Source organism: Macaca thibetana, chromosome 9, assembly GCF_024542745.1.
Source record: "Macaca thibetana thibetana isolate TM-01 chromosome 9, ASM2454274v1, whole genome shotgun sequence".
NCBI classification, from domain to species: domain Eukaryota; kingdom Metazoa; phylum Chordata; class Mammalia; order Primates; family Cercopithecidae; genus Macaca; species Macaca thibetana.
In genome coordinates this window covers 46271103-46290335 of record NC_065586.1, presented here as the reverse complement: position 1 = coordinate 46290335, position 19233 = coordinate 46271103, and the positions used below count along the sequence as shown (strand labels likewise).

At 40.6% G+C, this 19233-nt stretch overlaps 1 protein-coding gene across 1 annotated transcript in view; it reads right to left on the bottom strand.

The window, feature by feature from the left end:
* LOC126962601 (arf-GAP with GTPase, ANK repeat and PH domain-containing protein 5-like) overlaps positions 1–19233 on the bottom strand; it is a 41433-nt gene that overhangs the window by 8266 nt on the left and 13934 nt on the right. Inside the window, 1 exon segment of the mRNA XM_050803840.1 lies at positions 16668–16703. Within this exon segment, the coding sequence (XP_050659797.1) occupies positions 16668–16703 (36 nt within the window).

Genomic DNA, 19233 nt, shown 5'->3' with positions numbered 1-19233 from the left:
TTTTTAAAGGACAAGTCTTTTATCTGAAACATAATTTGAAATTCCAAATAATGTGACTAATAGATTATGAATTCATTTCCAAATATAGAAATAATTAAAACACTTGGGGGTATAGAAAAAATGAGTGCTGTATCTATTCTTTTCTTATATTAATTTTACCCTAGCTGCCAGAATTTAGTTTTTGTCTTTTTTTTTTTCTCTCTTTTTCTTTTTTTGAAATGGAGTCTCGCTCTGTCACCCAGGCTGGAGTGCAGTGGCTCGATCTGCGCTCACTACAAGCTCCGCCTCCCAGGTTCACGCCATTCTCCTGCCTCAGCCTCCCGAATAGCTGGGACCACAAGCACCCGCCACCACGCCCAGCTAATTTTTTTGTATTTGTAGTAGAGATGGCGTTTCACCATGTTAGCCAGGATGGTCTCCATCTCTTGACCTCGTGATCCACCCATCTTGGCCTCCCAAAGTGCTGGGATTACTGGTGTGAGCCATGGCGTCCAGCCCAGAATTTAGTATTTTTAATATCAACTGAGAGATTTAAGGCTATTATAATTTTCCTATTTTGATTTTCCTCTTCTGTTTATAACTCACTTAATTTGACAGTATACACTGTGATGTGTCCCCATATATCAAACATTTAAAATATATATTTGAAAGCAAAAATTTTTATGTGTATATATATATGTAAACATATATATACACATATACATTTTTTTTTAATCGTTCTGTCTCCCAGGCTGGAGCCTCAGTGGCTCAATCTCTTCTAACTGCAAGCTCTGCCTTCCAGGTTCACAGAAACCATTCTCCCAAGATAGCTGGTAGCTAGTACTAACACAGGCCCAGCGCCCCCCGCGCCCGCTACTTTTTTGTATTTTTTAGTAGAGACGAGATTTTCACACCCATGTTAGCCCGGATGGTCCCTCCATCTCCCTGAGCGTCGTGATCGTGCCCAGGACTATCAGGGTCCGGAGTCGCCAACGATGCCTGGCATTACATAACGAGATTGGTAGAGTACGCGGGCTATCAGTTCACACTCCCGCTGTACAGAGCTGCCCTGTGCTAAGATCTATTTTTTACTAATACCCACAGAGGTAAAATCTGCTGCTATTTCTTGATCAGGAGTAAACAAGTTACTTTCACAGCAGTTGATCTAATTTTCTTCTTCCCCATTCATTCAATATTATTGTTTTGATTATTATAGAATATACTGAATTAGATAATAAAGTCCTTTTCTTTTTTTTTTTTTTCCCAGAAATGTTTTTCTCTCTGTTGCAGAGGCTGGAGTGCAGTTTGGTCACTAATCTCAACTTCACTGCAGCCTCTGCCTTCCTTGGCTCAAGAAATCCTTCTCTACCTCAGCTCCCTGAGTAGAACTGGGACCACAGCGTGAGCACCACCATGTCCACCTATGTGATTTTTTTGTATTTTTTTTTTGTAGAGACGGGGGTTACACTGTGTTGCCTAGGTGGTTTCAAACTCCTGGGCTCACACCATCCTCCTCCTCAGCATCCCAAAATTCTGGGATTACAGGTGTAAGCCACTGCACCTGCTGAGAAGGCTTGTTTATTATAGGTTGTTCTATTGTTTTTATATTCTATTTGGTTTGCTTGTTGCTTTTTCAAGGTAAGTTTGACATATAAGGTGGTATAATGCTCAATGGTCAAGTTGTAGAGATAGCTAGATTGAAGTTCAAATCCAGAGCCAAGTTACTTAGACTCTCTAAGGACTTGCTTTTCCCCTATAAAACTAAAATAAAGTGGATAGCCACTTCATAGGTTTGTAATAAGAATATGATCATGCTGTCACACAGTTGCAAAGAGATACTAAAACTTGGCCCTGCCAAAAAATATTAGCTATTGCCATTAGGACTGTTCTCCTTAATACCTAAGGCATTTGCTGACAATGAGGTTACTCATCATGTCATTCCAGGAAAATTTAAAAATGTTAAAAACCTAGGAACTACTTTTAAAATTTAATTTTTAGATCTGACATAACAGCTGAGGAAGAGAGATGGTAGCTGACTGGGGACAGATGTAGAGATCCTTAATAGTATAAAAGTGTGAGAATGTGAAGCATGATAGGATATATTACTCATATAGATTGCAAATACATCTCAAAATTATATTATCAATCATTCATATTAAGTAAAATTCAACATTGTTTTCTTCAAAAGAAGAAATTACACCTTTCACTCTACCTATTTACTCCGGGGGAAATTTTACAAATTGAGCATGCCATTGTTTAGTATGAATTCCTTTATGTCAGCTACCCTGCTAACTTTGCCTTTGGCATGATGAGCAGAAAGAAAAGAAACAGAATGATTAGTTCTGGAATATGAAAAAGTATCCAAGAAGAGGAGTAGTCTTGAGAAGTAGGGAACAGGATGAAATCACTAGGGGACAGAAGGGTTAGGAGGGAGTGGGACCAGACAAGCACTGAACTCTGCATGCACACATAACCGTCTAAAATAGTCATCCAGCACGCAGACTCTAGGTCAAGATAACCAAGATGAATTGCAACTTCTCCACAAGAAACATGACTTTGGGTAAAGTATTTAAGTTTTCTGTGTCTTAGTTTCTTCAACTGATAATTAAAAATGGTCATGTCTACTTCATAAAATTGTGATAACTTATTAATACATGTAATGAATAGTGTTTGGCATTTAGCTTAATAGTAAGACATTTCATTAAAATATTAGCTACTTTTGTTAGCTAGCAACTCATAATTTTGCCTAAAGCTGACCCCATATCCAGGGTTAGGTTTTGAAAGAAACTCATCACCATCAGAAGCAGGTCTGGAGTTATAAAGGAAAGCTTAAAGGCACAGAAGTATGTGCAACACCTATTTACAAAGAATCCATTGGAAAACCCCCATTGAGCCCAGGTAGATGGCACATGTCCCCTTTGGGTATGTAATTCAGTTCCCTGAGGGTCATTGTACTGTCTTTGTTCCCAAGGCAAACTTTTTAATAATTGTGATCCCACTCAATAGTCATGTTCACTTACTTTATGGGTACATTTGTGGCATATTTTAAAATGTGAAGTTGAGTGCATTTCACTTAAAAACCAAAGGCATATAGTGACTTGTTTCAGAGGAAAAATTATTGATTTTTGTAAATAGGCAGATCTTGTTTGTATTCTAGCTCCATCACTTACTAATTTTGTGATACGGGCAATTTATATCCTATCTGAGCCTGTGTTTCCTCTACAATATGTTTATTTATATAGTCAGTTTTCACATTAAATGGGAGAAAAACTGACATTGTTCAATTCACACCCAGGGAAATTCTGTGTGAAACATATCATATATTTCTTTTAATGCTCTAAACAATGTTGTGAGGTAAGTGTTATCTCTGATTTGCACATGAAGAAACACATTCCCAGATTGATAAATTGCCGAGTCTCACACAGGGAATAAATTGGAGCACAGGAGTTCTACATAGATAGACCTGTATGACTTCACAGAGTGAAATGGACAGATGAACAATTCACTTTCCAGGAGAAATCACAGGACAATGGATATCAGAAGAAATGATGGGACCAGGGTAATATTGGATGTTTTGTATATGAAAAAGTAATTTGGGCAACAAATAATGATATAAAGTCACTGAAGCAAAATATATATTACCAAATCTAAAAGAAAATATGCTATTGGTAGGCCGTGGCTACATTATAAAAAACATTTCATTTCACATAAAGTACTAATACTACACTATGACTATGAGTTAATATTAAAACATTGACCACATAGGAAATAGGAGAAACAAGTAACAACACTGTGGAAAGCAAAGAAAATGACTGCAAGATGCAGCCATCACCACCATCTCCTGGCCACATAGGGGCCTCCTCAGAAGCTTAAATGAATGAAGGGAAGAGATTGGAGTTATTACAATTAAAACTCAGAGTAAAAGCCTTCCTGGGCTGAGACTAGACCTCTGATGGAGAGATATGTTCCAACTGCTGCTGTTACCTCTGAAGAGGCACTTTCTGGGGCTCTGAAAAAACTGGTAAACTGAAACAACTACTGCTCCTACGGCAAGGGGATGTTCTTGGGAGAACATCGGCAAGGACAGCAAATAAACAGGAAAAGGAGATCTATTCTTCCATTCTCTTGCCTTTCTATGTTTCTCTAGTACCTCCCAATAGCAGAACTTAGCAGGATCCCACTAGAAGGAACTTGGAAAACGTAGCTTGCTGATCCCCATCATGGCATCATAGCAAATTTATTGCAGAGAAATGTAGCTAAGGATCAAGATTATTAGTAAATAACATTGTGCTAGTCTAAAGTAGCTGGAACTTGCTTTTGCTGCTCTAGCATGACTGCAGGCTGGCCACGATCTGGCTCTCAATGGCTTGGACCCAGGCATCCCGCTCCTCATATGACGTGGCTTCAAAGTGCCACGTTTGGCCAGTGAGGGACACAATGATAAAGTTTTCTGCTTGTTTTTCAGCAGTGCCAGACAGGCCATTGTCTTTTAAGTTGTTGGTGCATTTCTTCCTTTGTTGTTTCTTTTTGTTGGCATGAGAAGAGGGCGGTGGGTTGAGCTTGGGGCTAGTGGTGCTGGAGATATTGGGGCTGGAGCATATGGAGTCACTCAGCCCGGTGTCTGAATTGGTTGAGGTACATAGACTGTTCATGTCCTTGAATAGGCCATTGCCTTTAGAGCTGGAAATGGGTGCACAGGCCAGTGTGGCTAGGGGTGGCCTCTTTCCTGGGACTTCGATGATACATGTTCGAAGGTCAATCTCTTTTTTGTGAATATTCTTCATATAATCACCTAAGCTTGAATAATAGGTGAGCATGCCATTGTCACAGAGGGTGGCATATTTCTTTTTCCATTTCTTCAGCCATTTCCCACTTAGCTTTAAGAGCATGCCCTGTTTAATGGGGATGGCTCTGCCACTCCCGATGGTGTCAGCATGACTCTCTGGGGCTTTCTTCTCTTTGTCTGGGTCACTCCCTTTCTCAGATGTAAACAGCTTGGACCAGCGCTTGGACTGCTTGCGAACGGGCGTGGGTGTGTCAGCAGTGGGAGGAACATTGATCTGAAGGTCCTCCTGGCTGGTGCTGGGAGTCGATGGAATGGAGGAGGAATCCTTACTAAAACTCCCACCTCCACTTCTTGTCTGGGTAATGTGCATGGTGGAAACCTGTGTGGAACAGAAGAAGGAAAGGCTTTGAGAATTGGGTAGTGACCTGCAGGGTCCTATAGACAGCTCACAATTACCTTTTAGAAAGATACATTTTCTGTGCCAGGCACAGTGGCTCACACCTGTAATCCCAGCACTTAAGGCGGCTGAGGTGGATGGATCACGAGGTCAGGAGTTCAAGACTATCCTGGCCAACATGGTGAAACCCTGTCTTTACTTAAAAAAAAGAAAGAAATAATTAGCTGGGCACGGTGGCGCATGCCTGTAATCCCAGCTACTCGGGAGGCTGAGGCAGGAGAATTGCTTGAACAGGGACCTGGGAGACAGAGCCTGCAGTGAGCCAAGATTATGAGATTGCACTCCATCCTGGGCTACAGAAAGAGACTCTGTCTCAAAAATTAAAAAAAGAAAAATACATTTTCTGTTATTTGGATAGTATATTTACTCATACTAGCTCACTAACTAAACAGAGCTGTAGATCAGTTCCTATTCCAGCACATTCTTTTTACAACACTTAAGATGACTAAATACAACATGAAATGGGGAAGATTTAAAAAAAGATGCCTTTGACTTCAGCATGAAACAGATACAAGTGTATGATGAAAATACAATCTCAATAAAAGCGCCACTTACCGTAAATGAGTATAACTGTTCATCAAATATGCTCAAAGATCCATCTGCATGTCTATAAAATAAGAATGTGCATTACTTCAAAAACTGTTAGTATATTAGTATCACATATGTTTAGTAAAATACGGCCTCCTGTGTGCTTTGCTGTTTACTTTACCGAAGCAGTTTTTTTTATGAAATTTTTCTCCTGGATCGTGACTTGCAGAGGGTTTCCTGACTTCTTCTTTCTGAGGGACTTCATGTCCTGTTCTGTGAAGTCTTTTCTATGTAACCAGTCAGAAATGCCCGTAAGTACTGACTCTCCCTGACAGGCAATGGCAACAAACCAAATATATTTTCACTCTTCTAACCACACCACACACTGAAACACAAGAATGTTTTACAAAGCAGTAGTGATGAACTTTAATAAATGTAAACGTGATTCAGATTTCCGAGCTTCCTTTCTCTTTAGTTCTCTGTAGTATAGTCTCATGATGTATTTATGTATTTTCTGTTGTTTGAATTAAAAACTCATCTGCCTTTTTAAGAGGCCAGTCTTTGATGAACTTTAAATTCTGTAAAACTAATGCATTGTGCCTACATGATAAACCAGTGGTTCCCCAAATGAGCTCTGTGGACCCCTCGGGATCCCCAAGACCCTTTCTAGAAGGGCTAAGAGGTCAACACTGTTTGTTTGTTTTTTGTTTGTTTGTTTGTTTGAGACCGAGTTTCACTCTTGTTGCCCAGGCTGGAGTGCAATGGCGTGATCTCGGCTTATGGCAACCTCTGCCTCCCAGGTTCAAGTGATTCTCCTACCTCAGCCTCCTGAGTAGCTGGGATCACAGGCGCCTGCCCCCACGCCTGGCTAATTTTTGTATTTTCAGTAGACATGTGGTTTCACCATGTTGACCAGGCTGGTCTTGAACTCCTGACCTCAGGTGATCTGCTCACCTCAGCCTCCCAAAGTGCTGGGATTACCTGAGCCACTGTGCCTGGCCAACACATACCTGAGAAAGCTGAATAAAAAATTTAAAAATCTGTAAAAGGAATACAAAGTCATTGCCTGCTTTTTTGTTGACATTTGCCATGATTGTATCAAAGCAAAAGTGGGTAAACTGCTGGTTTCTCAGCATAAATCAAGGCAGTGGTACCAATTACATTAGTAGTCATTCTATTCTTTACTGTCCCCTACCATAAAAAAGACAGCCTGAATTACTTAAGAATGTCTTTAATGAAGCAGTAAAAATTAATGTTGTTTTTAAACTTTGACATGTCTCTTTAATATTCTGAATAAGTGGAAAATTAATAAGAAGCGTTTCTGCTGACTGCAGTACAGTTCTTTTTTTTTTTTTTTTAAGAATTAGTTATTTAATTGTGAACTGAACAATCACTTTTTTCACAGAACATCATTTTTATTTAAAAGTACAACTGGGTCAGTGTAGTGGCTCACTCCTGTAAAATCCCAGCACTTTGGGAAGTGAAAGCAGGCAGATGGCTTGAGCTCCTGCAGGAGTTTGAGACCAGCCTAGGCAACATAACAAAACCCTGTCACTACCAAAAATGCAAAAAAGAATTAGCCTGGTGTGGTGTCACACATCTGTGGTCCCAGCTACAGGGGAGTCCGATGTGAGAGGATTGCTTGAGCTGAGATGATGCCAATGCACTCCAGCCAAGTGACAGAGTGAGACTCGGTCTAAAAAAAAAGTACAACTTTCATTCTCAAAAATAAATGAAGTGAGAGGTTGTCACTTCAAGGAAAATAAGTATTTGTTCCCAATGATAAAATTTAGGCTTTCCTGAGGACTTTGAAAAACTTGTTCCTTCTGCCGGGCATGTTGGCTCATGCCTGTAATCCCAGCACTTTGGGAGTCTGAGATGGGCAGATCAAAAGTTCAGGAGATCGAGACCATCCTGGCTAACACAGTGAAACCCCATCTCCACTAAAAATACAAAAAATTAGCCAGGTGTGGTGGCATATCCCTATAGTCCCAGCTACTCTGCAGGCTGAGAGAGGAGAACCACTCGAATCAGGGAGATGGAGGGTGCAGTGAGCCGAGATCGTGCCACTGCACTCCAGCCTGGGCGACAGAGCAAGACTCCATCTCAGAAAAAAAAAAAATAAGAAGGGGGGGCACCCAAGATGGCCCAATAGGAACAACTCCAGCCTCCAGCTCCTAGTGTGAGTGACACAGAAGGCAGGTGATTTCTGTATTTTCAACTGAGGTACTGGGTTCATCTCACTGGGGCATGTCAGACAGTTGATGCTGGTCCGCGGGTGCAGCCTGACCAGCAAGAGCTGAAGCAGGGTGAGGCATTGCCTCACCTGGGAAGCGCAAAGGGGAAGGGAATTCCTTTTCCTAGCCAAGGGAAATTGAGACACACAACACCTAGAAAATTGGGTAACTCCCACCCTAATACTGCGCTCTACCAAGGGTCTTAGCAAACGGAACACCAGGAGATTATATCCCACACCTGGCCTGGAAGGTCCCATGCCCACGGAGCCTCCCTCATTGCTAGCACAGCAGTCTGAGATCTAACTGCAAGGTGGCAGTGAGGCTGGGGGAGGGGCACCCACCATTGCTGAGGCTTAAGTAGGTAAACAAAGCCTCCTGGAAGCTCGAATTGGGTGGAGCCCACCACAGCTCAAGGAGGCCTGCCTGGCTCTGTAGACTCCACCTCTGGGGACAGGGAATAGCTAAATAAAAGCAGTAGAAACCTCTGCAGATGTAAATGTCTCTGACAGCTTTGAAGAGAGCAGTGGTTCTCCCAGCACAGAGGTTGAAATCTGAGAATGGACAGACTGCCTGCTCATGTGGGCCCCTGACCCCTGACTAGCCTAACTGGAGACATCGCCCACTAAAGTGCAGACCAACATGTCACACCTCACACGTCTGGGCACACCTCTGAGACAAAGCTTCCAGAGCAAGAATCAGACAGCCACACTCGCTGTTCAGCAATATTCTATCTTCTGCAACCTCCGCTGCTGATACCCAGGCAAACAGGGTCTGGAGTGGACCTCAAGCAAACTTCAACAGACCTGCAGCTGAGGGTCCTTACTGTTAGAAGGAAAACTAACAAATAGAAAGGACACCCACACCAAAACTCCCAGGTACGTCACCATCAACAAAGACCAAAGGCAGATAAAACCACAAAGATGGGGAAAAAGCAGTGCAGAAAAGCTGGAAATTCAAAAAAATCAGAGTGCATCTCCCCCTCCAAAGGAAGGCAGCTCATCGCCAGCAACGGAACAAAGCTGGATGGAGAATGACTTTGACGAGCTGAGAGAAGAAGGCTTCAGTTGATCAAACTTTTCAGAGCTAATGGAGGAACTATGTACCCAGTGCAAAGAAACTAAAAACCTTGAAAAAAGAATGGAAAAATGGAAAACTACAATAATCAATGCAGAGAAGACCATAAACGAACTGATAGAGGTGAAAACCATGACACGAGAACTACATGACAAATGCACAAGCTTAAGTAACCAACTCAATCAATTGGAAGAAAGAGTATCAGTGATTGAAGATCAAATGAATGAAATGAAGGAAGAAGAAAAGTGTAGAGAAAAACGAGTAAAAAGAAATAAAGCCTCCAAGAAATGTGGCATTATGTGAAAAGACCAAATCTACATCTGATTGGTGTGCCTGAAAGTGACAGCAAAATGGAACCAAGTTGGAAAACACTCTGCAGGATATCATCCTGGAGGAGAACTTCCCCAACCTAGTAAGGCAGGCCAAACATTCAAATTCAGGAAATACAGAGAACGCCACAAAGATACTCCTCGAGAAGATCAACTCCAAGACACAAATAATTGTCAGATTCACCAAAATTGAAATGAAGAAAAAAAATGTTAAGGGCAGCCAGAGAGAAAGGTCGGGTTACCCCTCACAAAGGGAAGTCTCATCAGACTAACAGCAGATGTCTCGCAGAAACTCTCCAAGCCAGAAGACAGTGGGGGCCAATATACAACATTCTTAAAGAAAAGAAATTTTCAACCCAGAATTTCCATATCCAGCCAAACTAACGTTTCATCAGTGAGGGAGAAATAAAATCGTTTACAGACAAGCAAATGCTTAGGTATTTTCTCACCACCAGGCCTGCCCTACCAGAGATCCTGAAGGAAGCACTAAACATAGAAAGGAACAACTGATACCAGCCATTGCAAAAACATGCCAAAATGTAAAGACCATTGATGCTAGGAAGAAACTGAATCAACTAACGAGCAAAATAACCAGCTAATATCATAATGACAGGATCAAGTTCACACATAACAATATTAACCTTAAATGTAAATGGACTAAATGGTCCAATTAAAAGACACAGACTGGAAAATTGGATGAAGAGTCAAGACCCATCAGTTTGCTGTATTCAGGAGACCCGTATCCTGTGCAGAGACACACATAGGCTCAAAATAAAAGGAAGGAGGAAGATCTACCAAGCAAATGGAAAACAAACAAACAAAAAAAGCAGGGGTTGGAATCCTAGTCGCTGACAAAACAGACTTTAAACCATCAAAAATCAAAAGAGACAAAGAAGGCCATTACATAATGGTAAAGGGATCAATTCATCAGGAAGAGCTAACTATCCTAAATATATATGCACCCAATACAGGAGCACCCAGATTCATAAAGCAAGTCCTTAGAGACTTACAAAGAGACTTAGATTCCCATACAATAATAATGGGAGACTTTAATGCCCCACTGTCAACATTAGACAGATCAATGAGACAGAAAGTTAACAAGGATACCCAGGAATTGAACTCAACTCTGCACCAAGCAGACCTAATAGACATCTATAGAACTCTCCACCCCAAATCAACAGAATATACATTCTTCTCAGCACCACATCGCACTTATTCCAAAATTGACCACATAGTTGGAAATAAAGCACTCCTCAGCAAATGTAAAAGAACAGAAATTATAACAAACTGTCTCTCAGACCACAGTGCAATCAAACTAGAACTCACGACTAAGAAACTCACTCAAAACCGCTCCAACTACATGGAAACTGAACAACCTGCTCCTGAAATGACTACTGGGTACATAACGTAAATGAAGGCAGCAAATAAAATATGTTCTTTGAAACCAATGAGAACAAAGATACAACATACCAGAATCTCTGGGACACATTTAAAGCAGTGCATAGAGGGAACTTTATAGCACTAAATGCCCACAAAGAGAAACTCAGTAAAGATCTAACAATTGACCATACCCTAACATCTACAATTAAAAGAACTAGAAAGGAAGAGCAAACACATTCAAAAAGCTAGCAGAAGGCAAGAAATAAACTAAGATCAGAGCAGAACTGAAGGAGATAGAGACACAAAAAACCCTCCAAAAAATCAATGAATCCAGGAGCTGGTTTTTTGAAGAGATCAGCAAAAGTGATAGACTGCTAGCAAGACTAATAAAGAAGAAAAGAGAGAAGAATCAAATAGACACAATAAAAAATGATAAAGGGGATATCACCACCGACTCCACAGAAATACAAACTACCATCAGAGAATACTATAAACACCTCCTCTATGCAAATAAACTAGAAAGCCTAGAAGAAATGGATAATTTCCTGACACTTACACTCACTCCAAGACTAAACCAGGAAGAAGTTGAAATCCCTGAATAGACCAATAGCAGGCTCTGAAATTGAGGCAATAATTAATTAGCCTACCACAACCAAAAAAAAGTCTGGGAGCAAATGGATACACAGCCAAATTCTACCCAGCGGTACAAGGAGGAGCTGGTACCATTCCTTTTGAAACTATTCCAATCTAGAGAAAAAGAGGGAATCCTCCCTAACTCATTTTATGAGGCCGACATCATCAACCTGATACCAAAGCCTGCCAGAGACACAACAAAAAAAAGAGAATTTTTAGACCAATATCCCTGATGAACATCGATGCAAAAATCTACAATAAAAAAAACAATCAAACCGAACCGAATCCAGTAGCAAATCAAAAAATTACCACTACCTACCCACCATGATCGAGTGGGCTTCATCATCCCTGGGATGCAAGGCTACTGGTTCAAAACTATATGGAAATTAATAACACATAATCCAGCATATAAACACCAGAACCAAAGAAAAAAACACAACATGAGTATGCTCAATAACTTCTCAACTAAATTTGGTAATGATGGTAATGTATCTCAAAAATAATAAGAGCTAATTTATGACAAACCTCACAGCCAATATCATACTAAATGGACAAAAACAAAAGGCATTCCTTTGAAAACTGGCACAAGACAGGGATGCCCTCTCTCACCACTCCTAAAATCCAACATAGTGTTGAGGAAGTTCTGGTAGGGCAATAAGAGCAAGACAAAGAAATAAAGCATATTCAGTTAGGAAAAAGAAGAAGTCAAATTTTCCCTGTTTGCAGATGACATGATTGTATATTTAGAAAACCCCATCATCTCAGCCACAAAATCTCCTTAAGCTGATAAACACCTGCAGTAAAGTCTCAGGATACAAAAGTTCAAACGTGCAAAAAATCACAAGCATTCTTATACACCTGTAATAGACAAAAACAGAGAGCCAAATCACTCTCTACGAACTGACACCCCCCATTCACAATAGCTTCAAAGAGAATAAAATACCTAGGAATCCAACCAACTTATACAAGGGATGTAAAGGACCTCTTCACAGGAGAACTACAAACCACCACTCAGTGAAATAAAAGAGGGCACAAACAAATGGAAGAACACACTCCATCTTGTTCAAGGATAGGAAGAATCAATATCAAGGGGAAACACGGCCATACTGTGGCCCAAGGTAATTTATAGATTCAATGCCACCCCAATCATTAATCTAATCAATGAGTTTCTTCACAGAATTGGAAAAAACAGAAAACAAAACCTGCTTTATTATAAAGTTCCTATGGAACCAAAAAACCCTAAATAAATACCCACACCCCGCATTGCCAAGACAACAATCCTAAGCCAAAAGAACAAACCTGGAGGCATCACACAACCCTGACTTCAAACTATACAATCAAGTGGTACAGTAAACACAAAACAGCATGGTACACAGTTAACCACCCGCCACAAACAGAGATATAGACCAATGAAAACAGAACAGAGCCCTCAGAAATAATACCAACACATCTACAGCCATCTGATCTTTGACAAACCTGACAAAAAACAAGAAATGGGGAAAGGATTCCCTATTTAATAAATGGTGCTTCTGAAAATTGGCTAACCATAAGTAGAAACAGCTGAAACCAGATCCTTTCCTTACTCCTTATACCGAAAATTAATTCAAGATGGATTAGAGACTTAAATGTTAGACCTAAAACCATAAAAACCCTAAAAGAAAACCTAGGTACCAACCATTCAGGACATAGGCAATGGACAAACAGGACTTCGGTGTCTAAAAACACCAAAGCAATGGCAACAAAAGCCAATAATAGACAAATGGGATCTAATTAAAACTAAAGAGCATTCTGCTCAAAAAAAGATAACTATCATCAGAGTGAACAGGCAACCTACAGAATGGGAGAAAATTTGTGCAATCTACTCATCTGACAAAGGGCTAATATCCAGAACCTACAAAGAACATCAAACAAATTTTTACAAGAAAAAAACAAACAACCCCATCAAAAAGTGGGCAAAGGATATGAACAGCGACACTTCTCAAAAGAAGGACATTCATACAGCCAACAGACACATTAAAAAACTGCTCGTTATCACTGGGCCATCAGAGGAATTGTCAAATCAAAACCACAATGAGATACCATCTCATACCAGTTAGAAATGGTGATCATCTAACCCAAAACCGGGCGCGGTGGCTCACGCAGGGGCCTGTAATTACCCAGCAACTTTGGGAGAGGCCGAGGCGGCGCCGGATACACAAGGTTCAGGAGATCGAGACCCTACGGTGAAACCCCCCCAAACTCAACAATCTACTAAAAAATACAAAAAAATAAGCCGGGCGTATTTTGTTGTGGGCGCCTGTAGTCCCAGCTACTCTAATTGGGGATCGCTGAGTGAAGGAGAATGGCGTGAAAAAAAAAAAAAAAAAAAAAAAAAAAGGGAATCAGGCGGAGCTTGCAGTGAGCCGAGATCGCGCCACTGGGGCACTCCAGCCTGGGCGACAGAGCGGAAGACCAATCCGTCTCATCAAAAAAAAAAAAAACACAAAATAAAAAAAAAAAAATGAAATGGTGATCCATTAAAAAGTCAGGAAACACTGTTGGTGTGGGGATTGGTAAAATCTAGGTTCAACCATTGTGAGACAAACAGTATGGGGCTATCCTCCTCAAGGATCTAGAACTACAAATACTCAGTATGACCCAGCACCAATGTGCCCATTCACAACATCCCCCTATATACCCAAAGGGATTATAAACATCATGTCAGCTATAAAAGACACAGGCACCACATATGTCTTAATTGGCCGGGCACTATTCAAACCCTAAGCACAAGACAATTGAAATCAACCCAAATTTCCATGCAGTGACTGAACTGGACCCCACTCAGAAAATGTGGCACCACAACACAATACACCATGGAAATCACTATGCAGACCAGAAAAAACAATGAGTTTGTGTCCTTTGTAAGAGAGTACATGGAAAAACAGCTGGAAACCAAACATTCTGCAGCAAACTATGTGCAAGATCAAACACGCAAACCCAAACACGTGACATGTTTCTCACTCATCCAATAGGTGGGCAATTTAACAATGGAATCACTTGGAGACCACGGAAAGTGGAACATCACAACAAATGAGGAGCCTATTGTATAACCAGGTTGGGGGGAGGGTAGGGAGGGGATATCATAAGGAAGATAAATAAACCTAATGTAAATGATCGAGTTAATGGGTTGCAGCAATCACTAACTCATGGCACATTAAAACATTAATGTAACAAAGAAACACCGCACACTGTGCACATGAACCCCTAGAACTCTTAAAGTATAATTATAAAACAAAAAAAAAAGAAAAAGGAAAGAAAAACTTGTTGCGGCTTCTACTGGTAGGTCTTGACAGCTTTTCAAGTTCCTTAAAAGTGTTTTAAAGAATGGTGGTTAAATTAAAAAGTGGATTTTTTATGACATCACTCAAAAAACAAAAACCAATATATTGCCCAAGTAATTAATAGGCATAAATATTATAAATGCAAGTATGGGGGCAAAAAAGATACCATTTACTGTGGCAAGAAAGATCAATGAAGTACTGATGGAATAAATCTTATTAATATGGAAAATCGTCCACCCATGAACTAATTTAGAGAAAACTAAAGTCACTTGTGAAGTTTTGATTTAGTATTAAAGAAATAACCAGACACAACTGTCTGAAAACTTTAAGAAAAATATGCTCGCGCCCCCTTTTAACCAAACTACATATTTGGCATGGAGGTTAAGTTCACTTTAAATTGCTTCTAGAATTTTCTTTATTTGAGACTAGGAGTCTCCTTCTTCACCATCCTCTCCTTCTGTCACCGGCTGGCTTGGGCTGCATATGGTGAGATCTCATGCTCATCGCAACCTCTCCATACTCCGGCCACGTCCTGCGGTTCATGGTCTTCTCCTACCTCAACGGGACCACCACCCAAGGAAGGTCTGGATTTCTCCAGCAGAGCATGCACCACTGCGGGGCCCAGCGATTATTATCACTATTGTTGTACTTTCAGTGGAGAGTCGGGTTTCAACCATTAGATATCGGCCAACTACTGTTCACGAAACTCCTGATCACATCAAGTGATACTGGGCCCACCTCAAGCCTCCCAACAGTGCTGGGTAATACAGGTGTTAACCACCAGCACAGCGCCCAGCAGTCTTATTACTTTTTATTTATATAATAATGTATTTATTTATTCATATTTATTTAATTTATTAATTTTTTTTATTGAGAGATGGAGTCTTGCTCCTGTCACCCAAAGCTGGAAAGGCACGTGTGCGTGATCTCGGACTCACTGATCACCCCTCCACGTCTCCCTGTTTCAAAGTGTCTTTTTTTTTTCCCCTCCTCTCCTCAGGCCCTGCCCAGAGTAGTGTCTAGGATCTGACCGGTCACGAGCCTACTCATGCGCAGCTAGAGTTATTGGTATTTATTAGTAGAGGACAGGGTTTGCCCAGCATATGTAATGCCGCGACTATGGTCTCGGATTTCCTGAACCATTTACTCGCGATCCACCCTCCCCGGGGCCTCCGGGGGGGGGGGGGGGGTGGGGGGGGGGGGGGGATTCCCCCCCCTGGGGGGGGGGGGGGGCGACCCCCCCCCCCCGTTGGGCCTCCTAAGAAAACCACCCAACAGTGCAGGGATTACACGGCCTGAAGTAGCCAACCCACAGCCCTGCTCTCCTTATAGCTTACTATAAGAGGCAAATAGCAAAGAAAGATCTAGAGAATCCAGTTGTCTCCTAGGAAGGTCACACATGAGACTTTAAACTAATATAAATCATCTACGACCTACTTTTTAGACTCCACTTTTTGTTGTACGAAAATTACTTTTTCGATGAAATAATCTTCTGATAAAAGCAATATTTTCTCTAGGAATATTTTCTGTTGTCACAACCTGGGCCATGGGTTACTACTGACATCTAGTTGGTAGTGGCCATGAATGCTGCCAAACTCTCTGCAATGCACAGGACAGTCCTCACAACAAAGCGTTATCTAGCTCATAATATCAACAGTGGTAAGACTGTGAAATCTAAACTAAAAATAGATTTTGAAAAAAAAAACTCATGTTATATTTCTACCACGATAAATATCAATATAATCAATATAAACACTCTTTGAGATTCTCAATCATTTAAAAATTAAGAGAGTCTTAAGGAACAAAGAAAACACAAATAATTTGCTTCAATATTTTAGCAGGCACAATACAGCTTATGATGTCTAGAGCTGTGACCTAACACTGAGCTTGGTATCTTGCAAAGTAATTAGCTGGAATAACAAGACAGGTTTCGAAAAGGCTCACCTTTGCGTGATATCATGATGTATCTCCAAGGTCACTCTGTGGAAGGAAAAACAATTCATAACAATAGATGTTATCATTTGTTAGGCCTGAAGACACTTTTTAAAACGGGGGCAGAGGAAACTCTCCTAGCGGCCCTGAAATTCAAATTTTCTAGTTCAGAACAGCACCATAAGGGCACTTTGTTTCATTTCTTGGTTTTTTGCAAAAATATGAGAACAAAAATGTGAGGCAATATGCTGTTAGAAGACACGTTTCTGTTGACGATTATAATATATAAATAATAACAGATTTCCCTGTTATATGCTCTTCTACCTGCAAAGCCTGTCGTCCCATGCGATTTATTTTATGTAGTTATTTATTTTTTGACTTAGAGTCTCGCTCTGTTGCTCAGACTCGAGTGCAGTGGTGCGATCTTGGCTCACCACAACCTCCACCTCCCAGGTTCAAGTGATTCTCATGCCTCAGCCTCCCAAGTAGCTGGGATTACAGGTTTGTACCACTATGCCTAGGTAATTTTTTTTTTTTTGAGATAGAGTCTTGCTCTTGTTGCCCAGGCTGGAGTGCAATGGTGATGATCTCGGCTCACCACAACCTCTTCCTCCCGGGTTCAAGCAATTCTCCTGCCTCAGCCTCCCGAGTATTTGGGATTACAGCAATGTGCAACCGCACCCAGCTAATTTTGTAGAATGAGGCTCAAAACAACTGAGGGAAGGAAAATCTCAATTTTAGTTAATAGGTCTACACAATATTAGCACTTGTTAAAACGCCTGAAACATTAGCATGTAAGATGGATATGTCTACAGTGCTTCAAGTAGTTTTTATCCCTGAAATAATTTCACAATCATGGAATTTAAAGTTACATGCTGGAAAGGACCAATGACCTTACATGACCTTTAATTCAACACTCATTTCACAAATCAGGGAAACAAACCTTAAAACTGACTTGCCCAAAATCCCACCAAATAGGAGCAGTTTCTCGTCCTAAACTCAAATGAAGCCGTGGCTCTCAAACTTTGCTGCACATTGAAATCACCTGAGAAGCTCTAATAACGGCTTCATCTTCAACATGAGACATTTTAATTTAATTAGTGTTGGGTATGAGTTTGGGCATCAAGGTCGTTGGTAAAAGTTTCCCAGGTGATTTCAACGTGCAGCAAAGTTTGGAATGATAGAGCTGGGGTGAAAATCAGAATCTTCTGGGATGCCTTTCTTCACATAGAGATGCCTCACATCCATCCCTATTTTCCTAAAAGCCTTCTCAGTCCTAGAGATAGAGGGAAAGTGAAGATGGGAAGATACGTGTGTTTGCAGACCTGTATTTTGGAAAAAAAAAAAAAAAAAACCTTGCATAAGTGATCTCAGTGAGTTCCACCTATCCCACTGACAACACTGCACTACTGACTTGTGATAAACATTTTTCAAAATCTTTTCTTGAAGCCAATTTGCCCTATTAATTTGCTCAATAAACCTTTATTTCACCAATAGTGAATATACCAAATGATTATTTCTCAGACTTGCTGATGGCAAATTAAAAGTTACTTAATTTCAAAAGTAGACTTCTACAAAGTAGAATAATGAGAAAAAAAGCATGAAATTTGAGCAAGATTAATCTTCAAAGCTACTTTTGAATTGTATGCTAACACATCAAAATCTTTTGAACTCAAAAGAAGCCAGGGACTCTAGGTAAAGCAGTTTTTGTGTATGTGTGCTCGAAGATTTAAGAGACTCGGCTGACTACAGACATTTAGTGATTACTCAATAGGTCCCAAAGCTCAGGACTTGAGACAGAGTTTGAGTCCAGTTTTTGCGGAAACACAATTTCATCACAACTATTGTTGAAATGGAGAGAGAAAAGTGACATTATTATGAGTGTAAACTTGCCATTTTTAATTGCAGTAAAAGTTACTGATAATTGAATTCGCTAAAAAGGCTAGTGCATTTGAAACAAAATTGTTTATAAGCTAGTTATGTTTACAGAATGAAAAGTAAAATTAAAGACATTAATAATCTAAATCAGCACTTTCCAAACTCTGTTCTAATAAATTAGCACTTTCCAAACTGTGTTCTGAAATCAACACTCGGCTATCGACCCAAGGAGATGATAATAATGTACACTGGACAGCCCCTACTGTAGTGGTCGTGGTGTCTGGATTGTTCCTTTAAACATAAGCTTCATCTCGGGTGATCCTCAAAGAGAATCTTTGTGGCCACACGGGCTGCCTCACATATGCACAATTGGGCAGATAGGATTCAAGATGCAGAAGACTCAAGACACGGTGGTGCCAGAAGAGGGGAAATAGCCTGTTCCTTTCTTCCCAGGCTAATGTCCAAAGGTAGTGCCACACCTGGTATTTAGGGCTATAAGTGCGGATGCTGAAAAACTACACGTTTTTCACAAATATAAAACATTCATAAATGGGAACCTATTCCTTCTTCACTCCGTGCTCAACATAGGTCTAAAGGCAATGCAAAACAAAAAAACCAAGGCACCCTCAATAAAGATACATCTGTTTTCTGGGATGCTTCTCTGCTAACTGATTTTTTCCTTCCACCAGGAAGTCTAAAA